At 33.7% G+C, this 18,570-nt stretch overlaps 1 protein-coding gene across 5 annotated transcripts in view; it reads right to left on the reverse strand.

Annotated features, from left to right (window-relative positions):
- The window catches only part of LOC106879393 (protocadherin gamma-A4), a 332,347-nt gene that overhangs the window by 243,037 nt on the left and 70,740 nt on the right, over positions 1-18,570 (reverse strand). For 2 of the 5 annotated variants that reach the window (XM_014928922.2, XM_014928923.2), the window contains exon 3: positions 6,126-6,285. The exons of 2 other annotated variants lie outside the window; for them this stretch is intronic. In XM_014928922.2, the coding sequence (XP_014784408.1) occupies positions 6,126-6,285 (160 nt within the window). Of the gene's footprint in view, positions 1-2,509; positions 2,688-6,125; positions 6,286-18,570 lie in introns of those variants that run through there. One more of the 5 variants, XM_052973100.1, reaches the window with a different exon arrangement.

Genomic DNA, 18,570 nt, shown 5'->3' on the forward strand with positions numbered 1-18,570 from the left:
ATATATATATATATATATATATATATATAGAGAGAGAGAGAGAGAGAGAGAGAGATACATATATATCATATATTATATATATGTGTGTGTGTGTGTGTGTGCACACTCCAGCATGGCTGCAGTCAAATGATTGAAGCAAATAAAAGAATAAAAGAATATGTATCTGTCTATTTATCTATCTGTCTATTTATCTATCTGTCTATTTATCTATCTGTCTATTTATCTATCACATGGCTTGAAATATCTATACACAAGGTGAAGTCAAATATTATCTGCACTGCCACCATAACATATCTTTATTATTGCCACACTGCCTTCAGCACATGACCGAAGTTTGAGCTTGGTCACCCCATTTTCCTTTCTGACTTTACAGTGTCAGCATGGCCACTCTACTAGCAATGTGCACCAAAGAAGAACAGAGAGCAGTGACCCAAGAGAGGGTAACGGTGAACAGGTTCACCGTTACCATCTCTCAAGCTCGCTGAATCATCTTGTCAGAGGTGGAGGTTGACGGGCTTGTCTTGCCCTTTCAACACAGTAGTACGTTGTCCCTGTATTGTGCTAAAAGCCTCTGGTGAATATGAGCACCTGACACACCTTCCGACCAGAGAAATTGAATCACTGTTGTTTGTTCTTCTTTGGTGCACATTTGCTAGTGGAGTGACCATGCTTACACTGTAAAGCCAGAAAGAAAAATAGTGTGATCAGTTTCAAACTTCGATCACATGACCACAACAGTACTAACTGTAAGCACGCATGCACAGAAGGCAGTGTGACAATAATAAAGATATGTTATGGCAAAAGCGCAGAGAATTTTTAACTTCCTCTCATATACACACACACACACACACACACACATATATATATATGTATAATTCAGAAAAACATGTAGTAAATAAACATATGAACATATTCTAAATACACAGATGAGCGGGAAACACAGATGGTTATCAACTCCTCTTTAGTTATCGGCCAGAGGGTCAAGTGCAATTAGTCAGGAAGGGCCAAGACATAGGATTGGAAGTAAAAAGAATACATAGAACCTCAAAAGTAAATATAGTACCTATTATGGAGTGTGCATTTGAAACCATCTCAAAAAGAACAATATTCTGTCATCAAAAGCTGCAAATACCAAACTTCTTAAGAAGTGTTCAGGTTGTAGCAATATTTGGAACAGCTCATGTGTTGAGGAAAGTGTTACAGCTCTATGGGATGGGGCTGAGAAGTGACATAGACATAGAGAAATCAGGAGTTAAGTGAAAATGAAAATAATAATAAAGATCTTTTCTGTTATAAGCACAAGGCCTGAAGTTTTGTGGGCAGAGGGATAGTTGATTACATCAATCTCAGTACTTGACTTGTACTTATTCCATTGGCCCTGAAAAGATGAAAGGCTAAAATCTATCTCAGTGGAACTTGAACCCAGCACGTAAAGTTGGATGAAACACTGCATATAGCATTTAGTCCAGAGATCAACCGATTCTGTCATCGTAATGTCTTTCTGCTGCAGCTGCTGCTACTGCTGCTGCTGCTGCTGCTGCTGCTGCTGCTGCTGCTGCTGCTACTACTACTACTACTACTACTACTAATAATAATAATAATAATAATACAGCATTAAATATCATAAGAGGAAAACCAGATTTATTAGATACTAAATTTTTACTATATATTTATCATTTTCATCTACTAAAAAGTTGCACAACCTGTTCTACACTACACAAAATAAGCACACACATACACACACATGCAAACAAGTGATATAATATATATATGTATATATATATATATATATATCTTTATTCAAAGCAGCAAACATTACCAGTACTGATCTCATGTTGCTCAACATACTCGATGGTTGGATGGCAAAAAAAAAATGATCAAATAGTCACAGCTGGAGTGCTTTTGATCATAGGTCTTACTCAGAGTTGACCTAGGGCTAAATAACAAGAACACCAACATCGTTATCATCATCATCACCTTCTTCACTACCATCATCATCATCAACACAACCACCACCATCACCAGCATCAAAATCATCATCATCATCATCATCACCTCTACCGCCACCACCATTACATTACAACCACTACCATTAATATTATCATCCTTCTCATTACCGTCACCACCACCACCACCACCACCATCATCATCAATATCACTACCGCTCCCATCATTACCATTATCATCATCATCATTATCGTTATAATCATCATCACCACCATCCCATTGCTATCATTACAATCACTACCATTTTCATCATCATCTTTCTCATTATAGTCAACACCACCACAATCAGCATGATTATTTCCACCATCATCAGTACCACCACTACCAATATCATATTTATCCTCATAGTTAGGAAAGGATTCTTTTTCTCTTGTTTTCCTAGTTAAAAAAATAATCACTATGTTGCTATATATTCTATAACAAAATGGGCTTTTTTTTTGTGGCTGGTGTTGTTGGGAGTCTTTTTGTTTTTTTTTAAAAAAGTTATCATTTCTTCAAGTTTCTAGGAAGAGCACAGTATGTAAAAACCAGAGTAGTATGTAAAATATTCCCTTTTATAGATGTGCAGAATAGAAAAGTACATTGAGATTCTTTTCATGTTTTCCAATGAAACAGTATTAAAGCAGCATATGAGTATTTTCCTTTTGTGTCTCAAATTTCATGTATGCAAAGCAACCAACCTGTTTCAGAAAAGATCACACACTAGTAAATAAATTAAAAGAAAACAATTTCATCAAGAATTACAAAACTATAAAACGCAGGTTAATCCGAAATGATTCAAAAAAAAAAAAAAAAAGGATAGGAAAGAAAAAAGATTAATGGAGATAATTAATTTGATTTCTATGAAGCTTAAGAGATTAACATAAATTTATGGGTTTTCATTTCCCCCTGGTCAGGTTTTCTAGTAATTCATCTTATGGAAAGATGCTCTCTTGCATAAGAGCAGTAATGGAGTTTCTATGCAAGTCATCAGATTCCATTGTCTCATTAGAATCAGCTACTTCCTGTATGGCTATATAACCCAACAGTAAATTCAGCTACTTTATTATCTTTACAAACTCTCTGATATTATCTTCCTGTTCATAACGTATTTCACACCTCATATCCCAATGACAAGAGGCATTCCATTATCCCAGCAATCAAGTCAAAGCATTAGAAATAAATAATAGTAGTATTAAATAATAATGATGATGATCATGGTGACGATGATGATAATGATGATGATGGTGGTGGTGGTGGTGATGATAATCCTTTCTTTATTATTGCTACTAGAGCGACAGCAACTACACCATCATCAACCGCGGTTCTCTGTGATTCAAGCTAATTATTGGTTTTATTCGAAGAAATAATTTCAAAGAATTAATTATTCTTCCAGAATAAATCCTATTTGTATAATAAAGATGATATTGTGAAGTAAACTCCACAGTTGTTCCATTATACAGGTTTTAGAGTATGTAATGGAATCGACATTGCAGTTATAATAATTCCTTGTTTCCTGGCCTATACATTAATAACCACAGTTTTCATAAATACCCAACAATAACAATAAGAAGCATAGTGTGATGCTGTTAATGCCCTTGTGTTTATTGTATATTTGAAAATGTCATTATGATCAGAAGCAAGCTGGCTTAGAGGTTAGGATTTATGTCCACTGTCTAATAAAATTGTAAGGTTGATTTCAAACTCCACTCCAGGCATTTTGGTTGTGTTTAAAAGCTAAAGTAGGGTTATCCAACTTTAAGAAAATGACTTCATTGAAATACTATGTATGTATACTAGGGAACTAAGGTAGCACCATTGTTGTTGGCATTGTCTGCAGCAGTGGCAGCAAGTGACAACATCACCATTATCATCATAACCACCACCATCATCATCATCATCATTATCAAGTACCACCATCATTACCATCACTGCTGCAGCCACCACTGCCCCCCCTGTGTCTGTGTTTGTCCCCCTCCCGACATCGCTTGACAACCGATGGTGGTTGTTTACGTCCCCGTAACTTAGCAGATGAATTGGTATGACTGACTGGACATTCAACCCATTTTGGTGACAGCTCATTTTGGTACTGGCGGCACACAAACACACACATGCACATGTGCACAGAGAGAGAGAGACACACACACACAGACAGAGAGAAAGGAGGGAGGAGAATAAGAGAAACATTGAAATTTTTGATGTCACATATGTCACTGTTGAATCAGTAACACCAAACAGACAGGGCCAAAATGGCTGTGACAAAAGATTTCATGTCCAAGATTCAGTTATAACCCCCTGTACTGTATAATGGTCATAACACTTGCATTCACACAGCATGCACACACATGTGCCCATACAGTCATACAGATTGCACACACACACACACACACATGTACACACATGCACAAGCATACACAAACATACAAATAAAACAACAGTAGTAATTAAAACACAATAGCCTTCCAACATAGGAAAAAGTCCTTAAATATAAGTACAATATAGTATATAGTGAATTATATCAACCCTGTACATGCCCTGTACTTGATTTCATCAATCTCTCTCCTCTAAGGATAAAAATCAGAATTGACCTCAGTAAGAATTGAACTCAGAATATAAAAAGTATAATTAAATACTACAAAGTATTTTATCAGCATCTGACTAGAAAAAGAAAAACCCCTCTTTCACTTATTAACCTGTATTCTCAAGAAAGGTAATCACATAAAAAATATAAAAATTACGCAAATTTCAAACTTTAAAAATCTTCCCCCAGGCTACCAATATTACAACTATTAGTCTTTCAATGAATTCCAATAACTTCATCAACAATCTATATCAGAATTTGTGTCTGGTAGGCAATGTGTTACTTCTTGAAGTTTTCTGTGTTGCCTTTGAAATATATAACTGTAAAACTAACATCAATAAAGTATATAAAATATATCTCTCAGATTATTGATATTCATACAAGGTCTAGAAAGATCTTATCTTTGTTCTAGTAAAAGCTTTGGTCTTATATTGCTCTGTAATAGAAGCAGGGTTCAACAAAATTGATCAACCCAGGACCTGGAGAGCCAATGAGAAGCATAATTATCTGTGAAGCCCTCTCTCTAAAAGGACAACCTAAAGCTTCCTTCAATTTTTAGAAGACCCCACTCTTCTCAAGATTCAAAGCAGACCTGTCCAACTGCATTAAATTTGTCTCAGAGGCCTGAAACAGCAACGTTTGGGGTGTGGTATAATTCTGAAAGTGTCATGAATACAAAATCTTTTAATTTAGAAATGTCTGATAGAATGTAAAATGTTCATGAACTTGTACAATAAAGCAGAGGAATAAGGGCCACAACACAACATTTACTATAAATAAAGACTGTGGAATGTTTCCTCAAGAAGAAATATCATATGTTAATTATGCCCCATTGTTGGAAAAATTGTTTTTTTGTTCACGTATTTTGAAAATCTAAAAGAAAAAAGGTAAAAAGAATGGTCACAGAAGGTTACTGATTTGCTAAAGTGAGTTGCAATAGTAAAAGATTAGGAAGTTCTGCACTATAGCATAAAATATATCATTATAAAAAGTGTTTGCTTCCTATAATACTGTCAAAATACATAAAACAAAAATAATAACAAATGAAAATAAGCACTATAGTCATATATCTCTGACCAGTTGATGCAACAACTATTAATGTTATGTAGTAAGATATAATAGTAATAACACCTTGGGTAGGACACACTAGTCTTGGTACTGTTAACATAACTTGTTAGGTATTGCAGTATTAATCACTGTGTTTTTACTTTAGACATCTTTATAGCAGAATGGAATCTGAATATGAAAGGGGGGAAAATAGCATTCATATCTTGGTCTCCATAACTCAGAATCTTATTTTTATATTAGTAGATATTACAAAATTAAATTACACCCATAGCATTTGATATCTCCATAATTATTTGAAGTTTAAGTATGTTGTAGTAATAATGCATCACTCCAACAACATTTGAGTTTATCTTTACAGACACTGTATAAAATATGTTCAGAATCTATTTTTCACACTTCCCAAAGTATTCTGAGCATATCTTAAAAAATACTATGGAATTTTGCCAATAGTTTAGCAATATAAACTTGTCAGTAGTTTCCCACTACATACCTGATATCTCTTCATAATGTTTGGCCTTTGCATCACTGCTATAACTTGTGTTATCCATTTGACAGGACACTATATTGCTTGAAGTATCATGGAAACCCACAGAGCTTTCTTCAATTCCTCTCACATCTGACCTCATCACTACCTCCTGGATACGCATTTGCTGTTAATGGAGCACAGGAAAAACTTCGTAAGATAGACAAATAGCAGATATCAGCTACATATTAGTAATACTAACATGACAATACTATAAGGTAAAAACTAAATAACAATGCTAAACAGTAATAGCAAATAAAACCTATACACTAAAATTCCTTTTGCAGGGACATCATACAACAATAATAAAATATATAGTATACGTCAATGCTACAAAGCAATAAAATAGATGTCTCATAATCCATTGGACTGTTAGGACACCATTAAAAATTTGAATGAAATCTTTAGGCAATGTTGTATGAAAGATTAAGTCAACCAGGCAGAACCCAACTCAGTTTCTACACCTCCACTGAATTATGGAATACTTGCCATATCTGTTTGTTAATTATTTAAATGGTGTTTGTAAATAAGATTTAACGAACTAGTGCTCATGCAAAGTACTAATTTATAAAACATTTTTCTTTTTCTTTTATTATAGGGGATATATATATATGCATATATATATATATATATATATATATATATATATATATATATATATATATATATATATATATATATATATCATCATCATCATCATCATTTTATATCTATTTTTCAGGCTGGTATGGGTTGCATGGATCAATACAGTCAAAGTCAGTTCTTATTTGGAATTACAACACCACTGGAAGGGTCAGAAGATGATATCTTGCCTTAGAAGTCTATTATTTGCATGGTTTCTATGTCTGGATGCCCATCGTAATATCAGACATTTTGCATAATGTACTTGGTGTATTTTATTATGACATCAGCACAGGTGAAGTTGCTTTGTATCCTGAATGACTAAAGAATCTTCACTACACTTTGATACCTCAGTGTGTATGTGTGTGTATTTGTATGTATGTATATATGGATGTATATATATGCATATCGATCTAAGGAGACAGAGGCTTTCTCTCAAGGAAACATATGAAAAGCCAACATCCTGCATTAGGACCTGACCTGAAGTACACAAGGAAAATGGAAGAGAGAACGCCTTAAAAATAGCTAATGGTGGGTTATTCTGTTATTCTTATACAAGAATTTTGTTGACGGTGACTTCAAAGTTTCAGCCAGCTAAACCATTGTCAGACTGTGGTGCATTAGAGTTAGTCTTGCCCTTATATAATCTCTGTTGAGTTAAAATCATCTTTGGGAGTGTGGGTTTGATTAGGGTGGTGTTATAGGAAAGTGTTTGGAAAATGTTTTATTGGTTAAATTTGGGGTTATGTTATTGTTTAGAATGTATTCATGCTGGTAGAACTTTATGAACAAGCCTGTAGGTGTTTCTCTTTTGTTAGGTAGGCACTAGGTGGGACAGTATTTTTGTTGCTTTTAGTATTATTGGATTTAATAATAATGGTGTATTACTGAGGTAGATCTGAAAAAGCCAGAAGAGGCAGAAAAAGACAGTTCAGAGTCAAGAATAGTTGAGGAAAGCTTATGCTCCATAGGAACAAAGATTAAATAAAGAGCCACTTTCAACTTCTATTGCTCTCATACTGACTAGATATATACTTTCTTCTCAAGTTAGAACTAACCATGAAATATTTCTGAATTCAATTATAATAAATCAATGATCTATGCTTGAGAAAACATGTTGATCTTTCACATAAAAATTAAATAATAACAGACTCGGAGCAATTTCTCGGTGTTCTATGAGAAGTAAAATAATTAAAAGTAAAATTCTTTGTGATTTACAATCTTGGAAAGAAATAACTATCAACGATTTGCCTCCTTACAAGAAGTCTCGTTTACAATCTTAAATTTTGCCTTCACTCCAAGGAGAACTAGAGACTAACAACAAATTTTATTATGCCATTATGTTTTCACTCAAAGCACAGAAATAATAGCAGACACCGACAAATATTTTTCTGTTGACAGCATGTTGTAAATAACAATTATGCCGAAATCCTTTATGTTTTGGAGCAATAAACAGTCAATAATTAGCTAGGAGGCTATGATTCATTTTGACACTTAAGGCCTTAGCATGGTACTTTTAAAACTTTATGTGATATGGTTCTTTCAGGCTAAAAAGAATAGAAATTTCATATGTACATGCATGCATACACACACACACACACATATGTATGTTTGTATGTATGTGTATATATATATATATATATATATATATATATATACAAGTGTGTGTGTATATATGTATGTGTGTGTGTATGTATGTATACACACACACACACACACATATACATGTTTACTCTTTTTTCTTTTACTTCTTTCAGTCATTTGACTGCGGCCATTCTGGAGCACCACCATTTTAGTCAAACAAATCAACTCCAGAACTTATTCTTTGTAAGCCTAGTACTTATTCTATCACTCTCTTATGCTGAACTGCTAAGTTACAGGGACGTAAACACACTAACATCGGTTTTCAAGCAATGGTGGGCGGGTAGGGCAAACACAGACACACACAAATATATACATATATGTATATATATATATATATATACATATACGACAGGCTTCTTCCAGTTAGCATTTGCCAAATCCACTCACAAGGCTTTGGTCAGTCCGAGGCTACAGTAGAAGATACTTGCCCAAGGTGCCACACAGTGTACATATATATATATATGTACACTCACTCAAACACAACCACATACATGTATATATATTCACATTCCCATACAAACGCATATAAATGTATATGTCTATATTCTTTCTATTTTTGTCAGTTTCAGTCAAGGCTGTGGTAGTTGTTGCCATCAACGTTTTAGTTGACCAATTCAAAGCCATTTCTTATTTTTATGTCTTATACTTATTTCATCAAACTCTATTTGTCAAACAGCTGAGTTACAGGATATAAATATTTAGTACAAACTGAATCAATACCTAATCTAACTGAACTTGATGCAATCTTGCCCAAGACTTATTTCGACATTGTAAACTATTAGTTTGAATGGAAAAAAATATGTATTTCCTTATCTTAATAAATAAAACTGTACAGAAAGACCTTTCCCAAGAACTGTTGTTCAAAGTTGTTTCATTGATTATATGTAATAGAATCTACATAGCTTCATTGATCTTTTCCAGATGCTTATAATTTATGTTGATTGATTCCTATATTAGAAATGAAATACAATCACTAGACAATTGAAAAGTTGATAGGCTGATACATTAACCATGAGCTGGTAGTTTGCTTCATGCTTTTGTTAATTGTTTTAGGTGCCTATGTTGCAGGAGCAGACTTGGATACCCTGTTGGTACTTCCATCCTTGTCTCAGAAGAACATGAAAGATATAATATCTGGAGGAAAAGAGGGCTACACCAGCAATAGATTGGTACTCATTTTCAGTTAAGCAAACCAGAGCATTATGATATGTTGAGGCCTAGTTCAAGGTCACACAATGTGCTGACTTCGTGATAAACTGCATCCATACATACATACATACATACAAACAAAAATATCTTCTTGTTGATGTTGAAATTCCAATGAAGGAGCCTTGAATTTCGGTTAGAAACCGACTCTTTCTCTATTGGCAAGAAATCTTGAAATAAAACCGAACAATGACATACATACATACATACACAACACAAAACCATGTAGACATGAGAAAATAGATGTAAAGTGGGAAGGAAAAAACAATTTAATCTGAATTTTACTATCTTCTGCTTCTTGGATATCATTACAAGTCAATGAGTAGCACATTAGTAGACTACAAAAACTAAAAGAGAATTGATGGTGAGGAATGAAATACCTAAGGATTTCCATCATTATTTTGCGCAATTCTAAGAGGAGGTTAGTAAAAGGTTATTCATGATTAAGCTGTTTGTAAAAGTAGAGGAAATGTTTTAAAGTGATTAACCTACTGATCATGAGTGTCAGAAGAGAGATTTACATTTCTTTAGTTTAACATCAATGTCGGTAGCTCATTATAACAAAAGCCGTATTTCCTGAAGTACTGCTATTAATGCTATTGGCCTTTTAGGCTCAATCCTTAATTGGTGTTTAACACCTTTTTAATGTACTTCTCAAACATTTTATCATTTTTAGCAAAAGTTCTTAAGTAAAAATGAGTAACACTAGAAACACCTATAACGAGACTATTTAATGAATATAAAAGAGAAAGAGAAAATTATTGCAGGAAAATAATACATAAATTTTCACTAATTCATAATAAAGATGGCTGCTGTTTTTGTCTTGTTTAAAGCCGGACAGAAATTATTGCAATTGCTAATTAACTGACAGAAAATGTAAACTTGTTGCAATATTACTATGGCATTGTCTATAAATACTCAAGAAAGATTACTTCCTTTTATTTTATTTCATTACACTTCTTCTTCTTCTTTCTTCTTCTTTCTTCTACTTTCTTCTTCTTCTTCTTCTTCTCGTTATTATTGTTATCATTATTGTTGTTGTTGTTGTTATTGTTATTATTATTATTATTATTTTTATTAAAGAAGTAGTTGTTGTGGCAAATTGTCTTGTAAATCTATGACTGAAATATTTGATGATTTCACACTAATGATGCCCAAAACTTACTTGAACTTTGACCTGATAACTATTAAGAGTGAGGTTAATAAGCTAAACCTAAGGTGTTTTTACTGTTTATTTTTTAAATTTTATTTATTTATTTTTTTACTCAGTGTGTGAAGACTTAAAATCAAAACCTCAAAGCTAGTGAATACCACCACGACCACCATCACCACTAGTATAGTTGTATAGAGAAATAGAGCAAAAGGGAGAGAGAGAGAGAGAGGAAGGCGTGAAATGATAAAATGTTGGTCTACTATACATGAGAGATGAAGATATAGGATTATAGAAATATCGTTATGGAGTTGCTAAGCACTTCTTTCAACAATGACACATTACACTTAAATTAAAACAATGACACATCATTGAAAACATTAAAAAAAATTAAGAGATACACTAAAAAAATTATTGATTTGGGCCAGATTTCCAATTTGAGGATAACTTCTTCCATTCCACCCCCACCAGCTTCAGAGGCTCTCAGAAAATAAAGGTAATAAAAACTGCCCTTCCCTCTCACTAAATGGTAAAGAACAAACCATTTATAGTATGAAATCAAAGACATTAAATATCTTCCTCATAATGGAAAATGAAGCATGATCTGTAAATTTATGCATTGAAGTAGAAATAAGGAAATTTATAATAGGTGGAAGTTCTACATGTCCTGTTAGCGTTGTAATATTTTACTAGGATCTATGCCATTAATTGTAGCTCCTCCCATGCAAAAGTTGGGCTTGTACCTTGTCCCAATAAATAGATATATCAATATATCTCTTTCCCAGTAACAACTTGATTTCCTTCCATTTATTCTTTTATACTGTATGCCTTCTTTTATTCTTTTTCTCTCTTTTACTCACACACTATCTTACACTGTTTCATTCATTCTTAATACAGAGCTTGTTTTATACAGCACACAAGTGCATTACAAGCTGTTGGAAAACAGTAAAGAGTAGAAGAGAGAAGAGAGTGTGGCAATATGTCAAGTAAAGAAAGAAGCAATGAAAGCTAAAAGTACATGCATAATGCACAGAATAAAATGCGAAATGACAGAAAAGTGAATAGTAAAAGAGCCATAAACAGGAAAAAAAAAGGGGGGGTGCAGAAGCATGCCAGGAGCAATGTTGGTAAATTTCAAGGTGCATGGAAATTTTGATGGGTGCAATGTCCCTCCCCAGAAATTTCAGGCCATGCGTCTATACTAGAAAGAAAGGATGTCAGTTATTTATAAAGAATGACAGGTAGAAGAATAGTGGAATGAATTTCCCAGGTTGCCAGTTGCCTGAAAAACAGTTAATAAATTTGGTACTCATAGGCTTAATGTAGGGAACAATAAATTTTAATTAAAATTACATTTATGGTGACAAAAAAATATTTCAGTTCCTAATTCTGGTCTAAAAAGACAAAGAAAAGTATTCCAAAATTAAAAATAATTAACATTAGCTGCAAGTGAATACAATGGGGAATGAATCTAGTCTTTGGCAGCACAGAGACAAAGCATCTTTGATGAGATGCATAAAAAGGGAAAAGAAGAGAAAACACTTTGGAATTAGAATTATTTTATGATCAGTTTCATTAAAATAGAATAAAAGGATGTACAGTAATAGAAGCAGAAAAGACTTAAACTTAGGTCTGTTGTGTGTCTTAGAATTCATAAAGCCAGAATATAATCCATTCTTTAAAGTGTATGGCAGTACTCCACAACCTTTTTTCACTTGTAATACACTTACATTCTTTACAAAATTCAGCAGCACACCTGAACTAAAATTATGACTAAAAGTATAAGGAAAAAATTATATTCAGGTTACACTGCAGCACACCTAGGATTGTCTCGTGGCATGCCAGTATGACACAGCATACCGGTTATGGAGCACTGGTGCATGGTAGTCTCCTATAGGCCAAGAAAGACGGTTCTGCAATTTCTTGTTGAGAGACCTGTTCAAATGTGATCAAATGTATGTGCTTCATATTAGCTCACTCCATCTTTTAAATCGATGTTGCCTGAACAGGTGCATAACTGTATCACACATCAGGTGTCGAAGTGATCACAGAGCAACAAGAGTTGAAGTGTTTTTCTCAAGAACACAATGCATCAGGTGGTCCAGGAGAAAACCCTGTTCTTGCAACTGTAAGTCCAACACATTAGCCACTAGACCAAGCACTCTCACTCCATAGTGTAAGAGTGACTGAAGTTACTATATTTTCTCCTGGATAGGATGATGGTCTGTTGCAGAATTAACTTCCCAGCTATTGCTTGAACTTATTTACTGCTGAGTGAACTGAAGCAATATGGAATGAGATGTTTTACTCAAGAATACAATATAATGCCCAAAATCAAAACCAAAATCTTACATTCAAGAGTGCAACAATCTAACCACTAGGCTACATTCCTGTCGGAAAAACCAACTTTGGTTCATTAGGTTGTTCAGTAATTAAAAATGAGTGTAATGAAGCAGAAAAGAAGTCAGTAATCTATTTCTTATATAAGCACAAAGTTACAGCTTTATAAATAAGATTTTTCAAGATTGTATGGTGTTCAAGCCTTTCTGAATAGTATTAGCACCGTAAGTGAAATGCAATTTTATAGCTAACAATTGAACTGTGAAAGAATGGAATCTATTTTAGTCTAGTAAACTGAAAGAAGCTGCTATGTGCTTTGCCCAAGGGTGCACACTTCAATCTCATGGCCATTAACCTTTTTTGACTATATTTAAGTTGCACGTATGTTATAATTAATTTTTGAAAATAATCAAGAATTCAAAAGGATTTAGTTAAGTTACTAATTTCACTGTTAATTAAGCTAGTGTTTGGGATTCAATTCGACAAAAAATTTTCAATATAGTTATGACAAAAGGTTTTTAGATACAAATATTTTTTAATGATTTTTTTATTTTTTTATCATTGATCCAGACTTGGTTTCATTTAGACTGGTATCAATGGAATTAAGTCATTAGTAATTATTCAAGTTCATTTGCATTGTCAATGTTTTGGGAAAGGCTTGAATGTTACAACATCTAATTTCTCCATTCGTTATACCTATGTAAGAATTCAATATCAATGTTAAAAATAGAAATATTCTTTCTTTTCTCCTTGAAGTCTTCCAGAGGGTCAGATGTTGTAAATATAGGAACAAAAGTGTGAATTACTCAAAACTTATCAAATTTCTTTGAAAATGCTTTTATCAAATCGAAGATAATATTATTCGGGAGTGTAATAACCAGTCTGGTGGATAAACAGCTTCCAGTCCAGCAGATAAACATCTTTTAATCAATTTTACAATAACCAGTTACATACTTCCAGTATTTCTATTACTGGAGTATGGAAGGATGAAACAAACAACACATTATAGATTTTAAGCAATATACTACTGATAAAGGTAATGAAGATAATATAGAACTGTTATAGAGCACTGTAGGATAATAGAAATAGGCTAGAAGTGGCTAAAGAGTAACTAGGGCACTGATCATATATCTAAGTTCTACCTAAGAGATTCTGTTAAAACTTTAACCCTTTTGTTGCCAAATTTCAATTGAAATGCATTGCCTTTGTTTTAATAAATTTTGAAAATAATAATGTCATTATTAAGCTGATGTTTGGAACATAGACATGAGGAGGTTTTGATGGAAGCTTTTAATTTAAATCACTTCAAAACAAGAAGTTTGTATGAAAGGACCAAAGGCATTCTTGAGTGGTTTGTTATCAAAAAGGGTTAGGCAAGAGCTAATGCACTGATATCACTGGAAAATATATTGCTGATCTTGTTGGTTAACCCTTCATTAACTTTAATTGAGCAGAACTATGATCAAAAGCATTCAATCTGTGGCCATTTGGTCTGTTTAAGAGTTTGTAAGATGACATAATCTAATGTGTTCTTCCCTTATTTTGAAGATGTAACGTAGGTGCTGATGTCAAATTCAAAGACAGCTATAATAAGGTAAAACGAATCATGATTTTTATCAAGCGTTCTTTTTCTTTCCTTCACCCGGGGAGTTTAATCACTATAAAATAAATGAACTGAAATAACAAAAACTGTTCAAAAATTATTAGTACTTGCAAGAATCAGCATCATCCTCACCACCACCACCACCGTCATTTAATATTTGTTTTTCATGCTAGCATAAGTTGGATGGCTTGACAGATGGCCAGCCAGTGTTGCACCAGGCTCCAACTGTGTTTTTTGGCATGGTTTTTATGACTGGATGCCCTACCTAAAACCAACCACTTTACAGAATATACTGGGTGATTTTTTTTTTACCTGGCACTAGCACAGGTACTTTTTACACGGCACAAGCACAGGTATTTTTTATGTGACACTGGCCACAAGTGCTTTTTAACCTGGCACCAGCACCAGTCGAGTCACTAAATAACTTGCAAGACAATGATCTCTTAATTGAGAGAGAGTGTGGAACCGAGGGAAGTGGTTTTGTGCCAAGCAAGGGTTCGGAGTGTAATGGACATATGTGAGTGTACATTAGTGTTATTAAATATAAGATGTGAAGGATCACCATGTGTAGATGGTTGATAGCAAGATGAAATAGTGTAATAACAACATTGAGGAGGAAGAGAATAATATTCACAAATTTTATTTATATTATTTACAATTGACGAATAATTGTCCTCATCTTGTTTGTTGTTAACACAATGTTTCGGCTGATATCCCCTCCAGCCTTCATCAGATGTCTTGAGGAAATTTCGAAACTAGGTTCTCATTCTATTGGTGGTGATGATGATGATGATGATGAGGAGGAGGAGGGGGAGGAGGACAACGACGACAGTGGTGGCAGCAGTGGTGGTGATGATGATGGTGATGATGATGATGATGATGATGACCCTTTCCACTAGAGGCTCAAGGTATGAAATCTTAGGGGAGAAGGTCTAGGTGATTACATTGAACCCAACGCTCAACTGATACTTATTTTATCAACCCTGAAAAAAGTATGAAAGGCCAAGCAGATTTTGACGAAATTTGAACTCAGAATGTAAAGTTGGATGCAATGCTGCAAAGCATTTTGTCCCCTGTGCTAATGTTTCTGCCCGCTTACCACTTTTTCACAAGTAATAATAATAATAATAATAATAATAATATGTGTGTTTATGCGTGTGTGTGTGTGAGTCTGTCTCTATGCATGTATGCTTACATAGAGACATACATATATACATACATAGAGACATACATACATCTATACTTGTCTGTCTGTATGTATGTATGCGTGTATGTTTGTATGTATGAATATGTATGCGTATAAAGAATTGTTGAAAAGTCAGTACAATGCAAATTTAATATAAAGCAGGAGTGGAAACCAATTTAAGGAAAACAGAACAACAGTTTGCCCTTATATTTCAATATTTTGAGATTAAGACCCTTCTGTCAGAAGAAACTGAAGGGAATAGTTTGAGAATAGTGTAAGGAAAAAGTGTATGTATAAATATACATATATATATGTAAGTGTGTATATATAGAGACAGAGAAAGGGAGAAAGGGAGATGGGTGTTTCTGACAAAGATGTCGAATGTTTTTAACATGATAATTACTCTTGTTTTTGTTTTGAAAAGTCATGGTTAGAATGTGCTTATGTCTTTTGAAAATCCTTTGAGAAATTTCCTCAAATACCCTGCTCCATTGATTCACACTTAACACAAACATCATATATAAACCTTCTGTAAACAGAACTATTCTTCCAATTCACTCCTTTCTTATATAAACTATTGGAATTGAGGTAGTGCCAAATGTCGGTGGGGCAAATGTAGTGAAACCCTTTCCATGCTGGCAAGGGATCAATCTTAAAAACAATAATGACAATGACTGAGAAAGGTGGTTGTGGGTGGCTGTGGCTGAGGCGGTTGGGGAAAACAGTTGAGGTTCAGTAATGTCAATAAGAAAAAAATGGATGAGTGAAAGGGAGAAGAATTTGATAAGAATGAGTGAGAAATAGTAATGAAATGGTTTGTTATCTTGTTTGCTGTTTGCCATTCTGATAGTTCTGTAAAACAAAACATGCATACACACTCACACACACACAAGCATAAACACACATACACACACGCGCACACTCACACACACTCACATGGTGCACAGATGTAAATATTTGGATCTCTGTTAAAGGAAAATGTGTGAATGTTATTCTGTGGTTATGTTTCTGTGTTGTTTTCTCTCCTTCTTTTTTGCTCTCTCAGTCTCTCACTTCCTTATGAGCAAATGTACATGTGCATATGTGTGATCAAGCACATCTGTGGGATTATATACATATATATATATATATATATATATATATATATATATATATATATATATACATACATACACACACATACATACATACATACATACATACATACATACAAGCATACATACAAACATACATACATACATACATACATACACACACACATACATACATACATATATACATGTATGTATATTTTTGTTTTGAACATTATGGTTGGAATGTGCTATCTTTTGAAAATCCTTTCACAAATCTTCACAAATATCTTGCTCCATTGGTTCAAATTTGTCATGAACATTTCATACAAACCTTCTGTAAACAGAACATATGTATATCTATATCTTTTTCTCTTTCTCACTCACATTTTTTTGTTATCCATATTGTTTTTGTTTTCCATATGTTATTTAACATAGTAAATACTGAACAAATATTCATACTCTTTTATTATGTCCAAAACAATGCTCTATGTTGCTAAGGTAATGAATTCTAGTTTACAAGTTGAAAACATAGTCGAACTGTTATTTGACCATTAGGTGACAGCTGGAATAATTGATTAACAGCTTAATAATTGAGTCTACATACTTCCAAAATTGGATTTCTGTTTTATTTCACAATACAAATGAGATAAAATGTTGAATGTGTATTTGAGAAAGATTTGGTTGTATTTCTAGCAGCTTTCTACAACCACGTAGAACCCCTGACATAATAATAAAAATGAGTTTATTTTATGCAGTTTTCATTTGCACTAAAACTCACGGGAAATGAGTAAAACAGAAAGCTGCAATAATTCAAATAAGTTAAGACAGTAATGGAAGCCATAATTTCAGGTACAGCTGATAGTATAAAACATATAAAGACAGAAAAGTGAACAGTAAAAGAACCATAAAGAGGAAAAGGTGCATGGGTACGTCAGGAGTGATATTGGTGAATTTCAGAAGGCATGAAATTCTTGAAGGTTGCAGTATCCTCACTGCTGACAGTTGACATGGGTAATTTATTCTATTTTTTGACTATACTGAAGATAGAAATTATTTCCAAAAGTTATGGTTCCTTTTCTGAGTTTTGATTTTACCAGTACCATATTAAAAGCACCTATGCTGGCACCGCATAAAAGTGATCATGCTGGTGTCATGTAAAAGCACTTGTACTTGTGCTATATAAAAAAAAATAAACACTTACAGGTGCAGGAGTGGCTGTGTAGTAAGTAGCTTGCTTACCGACCACATGGTTCCGGGTTCATTCTCACTGTGTGGCACCTTGGGCAAGTGTCTTCTGCTATAGCCTCGGGCCGACCAATGCCTTGTGAGTGGATTTGGTAGACGGAAACTGAAGGAAGTCCGTTGTATATATGTATTTATATGTATGTGTGTGTGTGTGTGTGTGTATGTCAAACGAAGGCCTTGATGAATACCACAAGGTATGAAAATACGTATTCGCCTTTATATATTTAATTCTTTATATTGAACACTCAATATTTCATATATTCAATAAGACATTCAATACTTCATTTCATTGTACCATCTATTTTTATATTATATATTCCATATTCTATATCCCACATTAATTT

This window comes from Octopus bimaculoides, chromosome 14 (genome assembly GCF_001194135.2).
Source record: "Octopus bimaculoides isolate UCB-OBI-ISO-001 chromosome 14, ASM119413v2, whole genome shotgun sequence".
Taxonomy (NCBI): domain Eukaryota; kingdom Metazoa; phylum Mollusca; class Cephalopoda; order Octopoda; family Octopodidae; genus Octopus; species Octopus bimaculoides.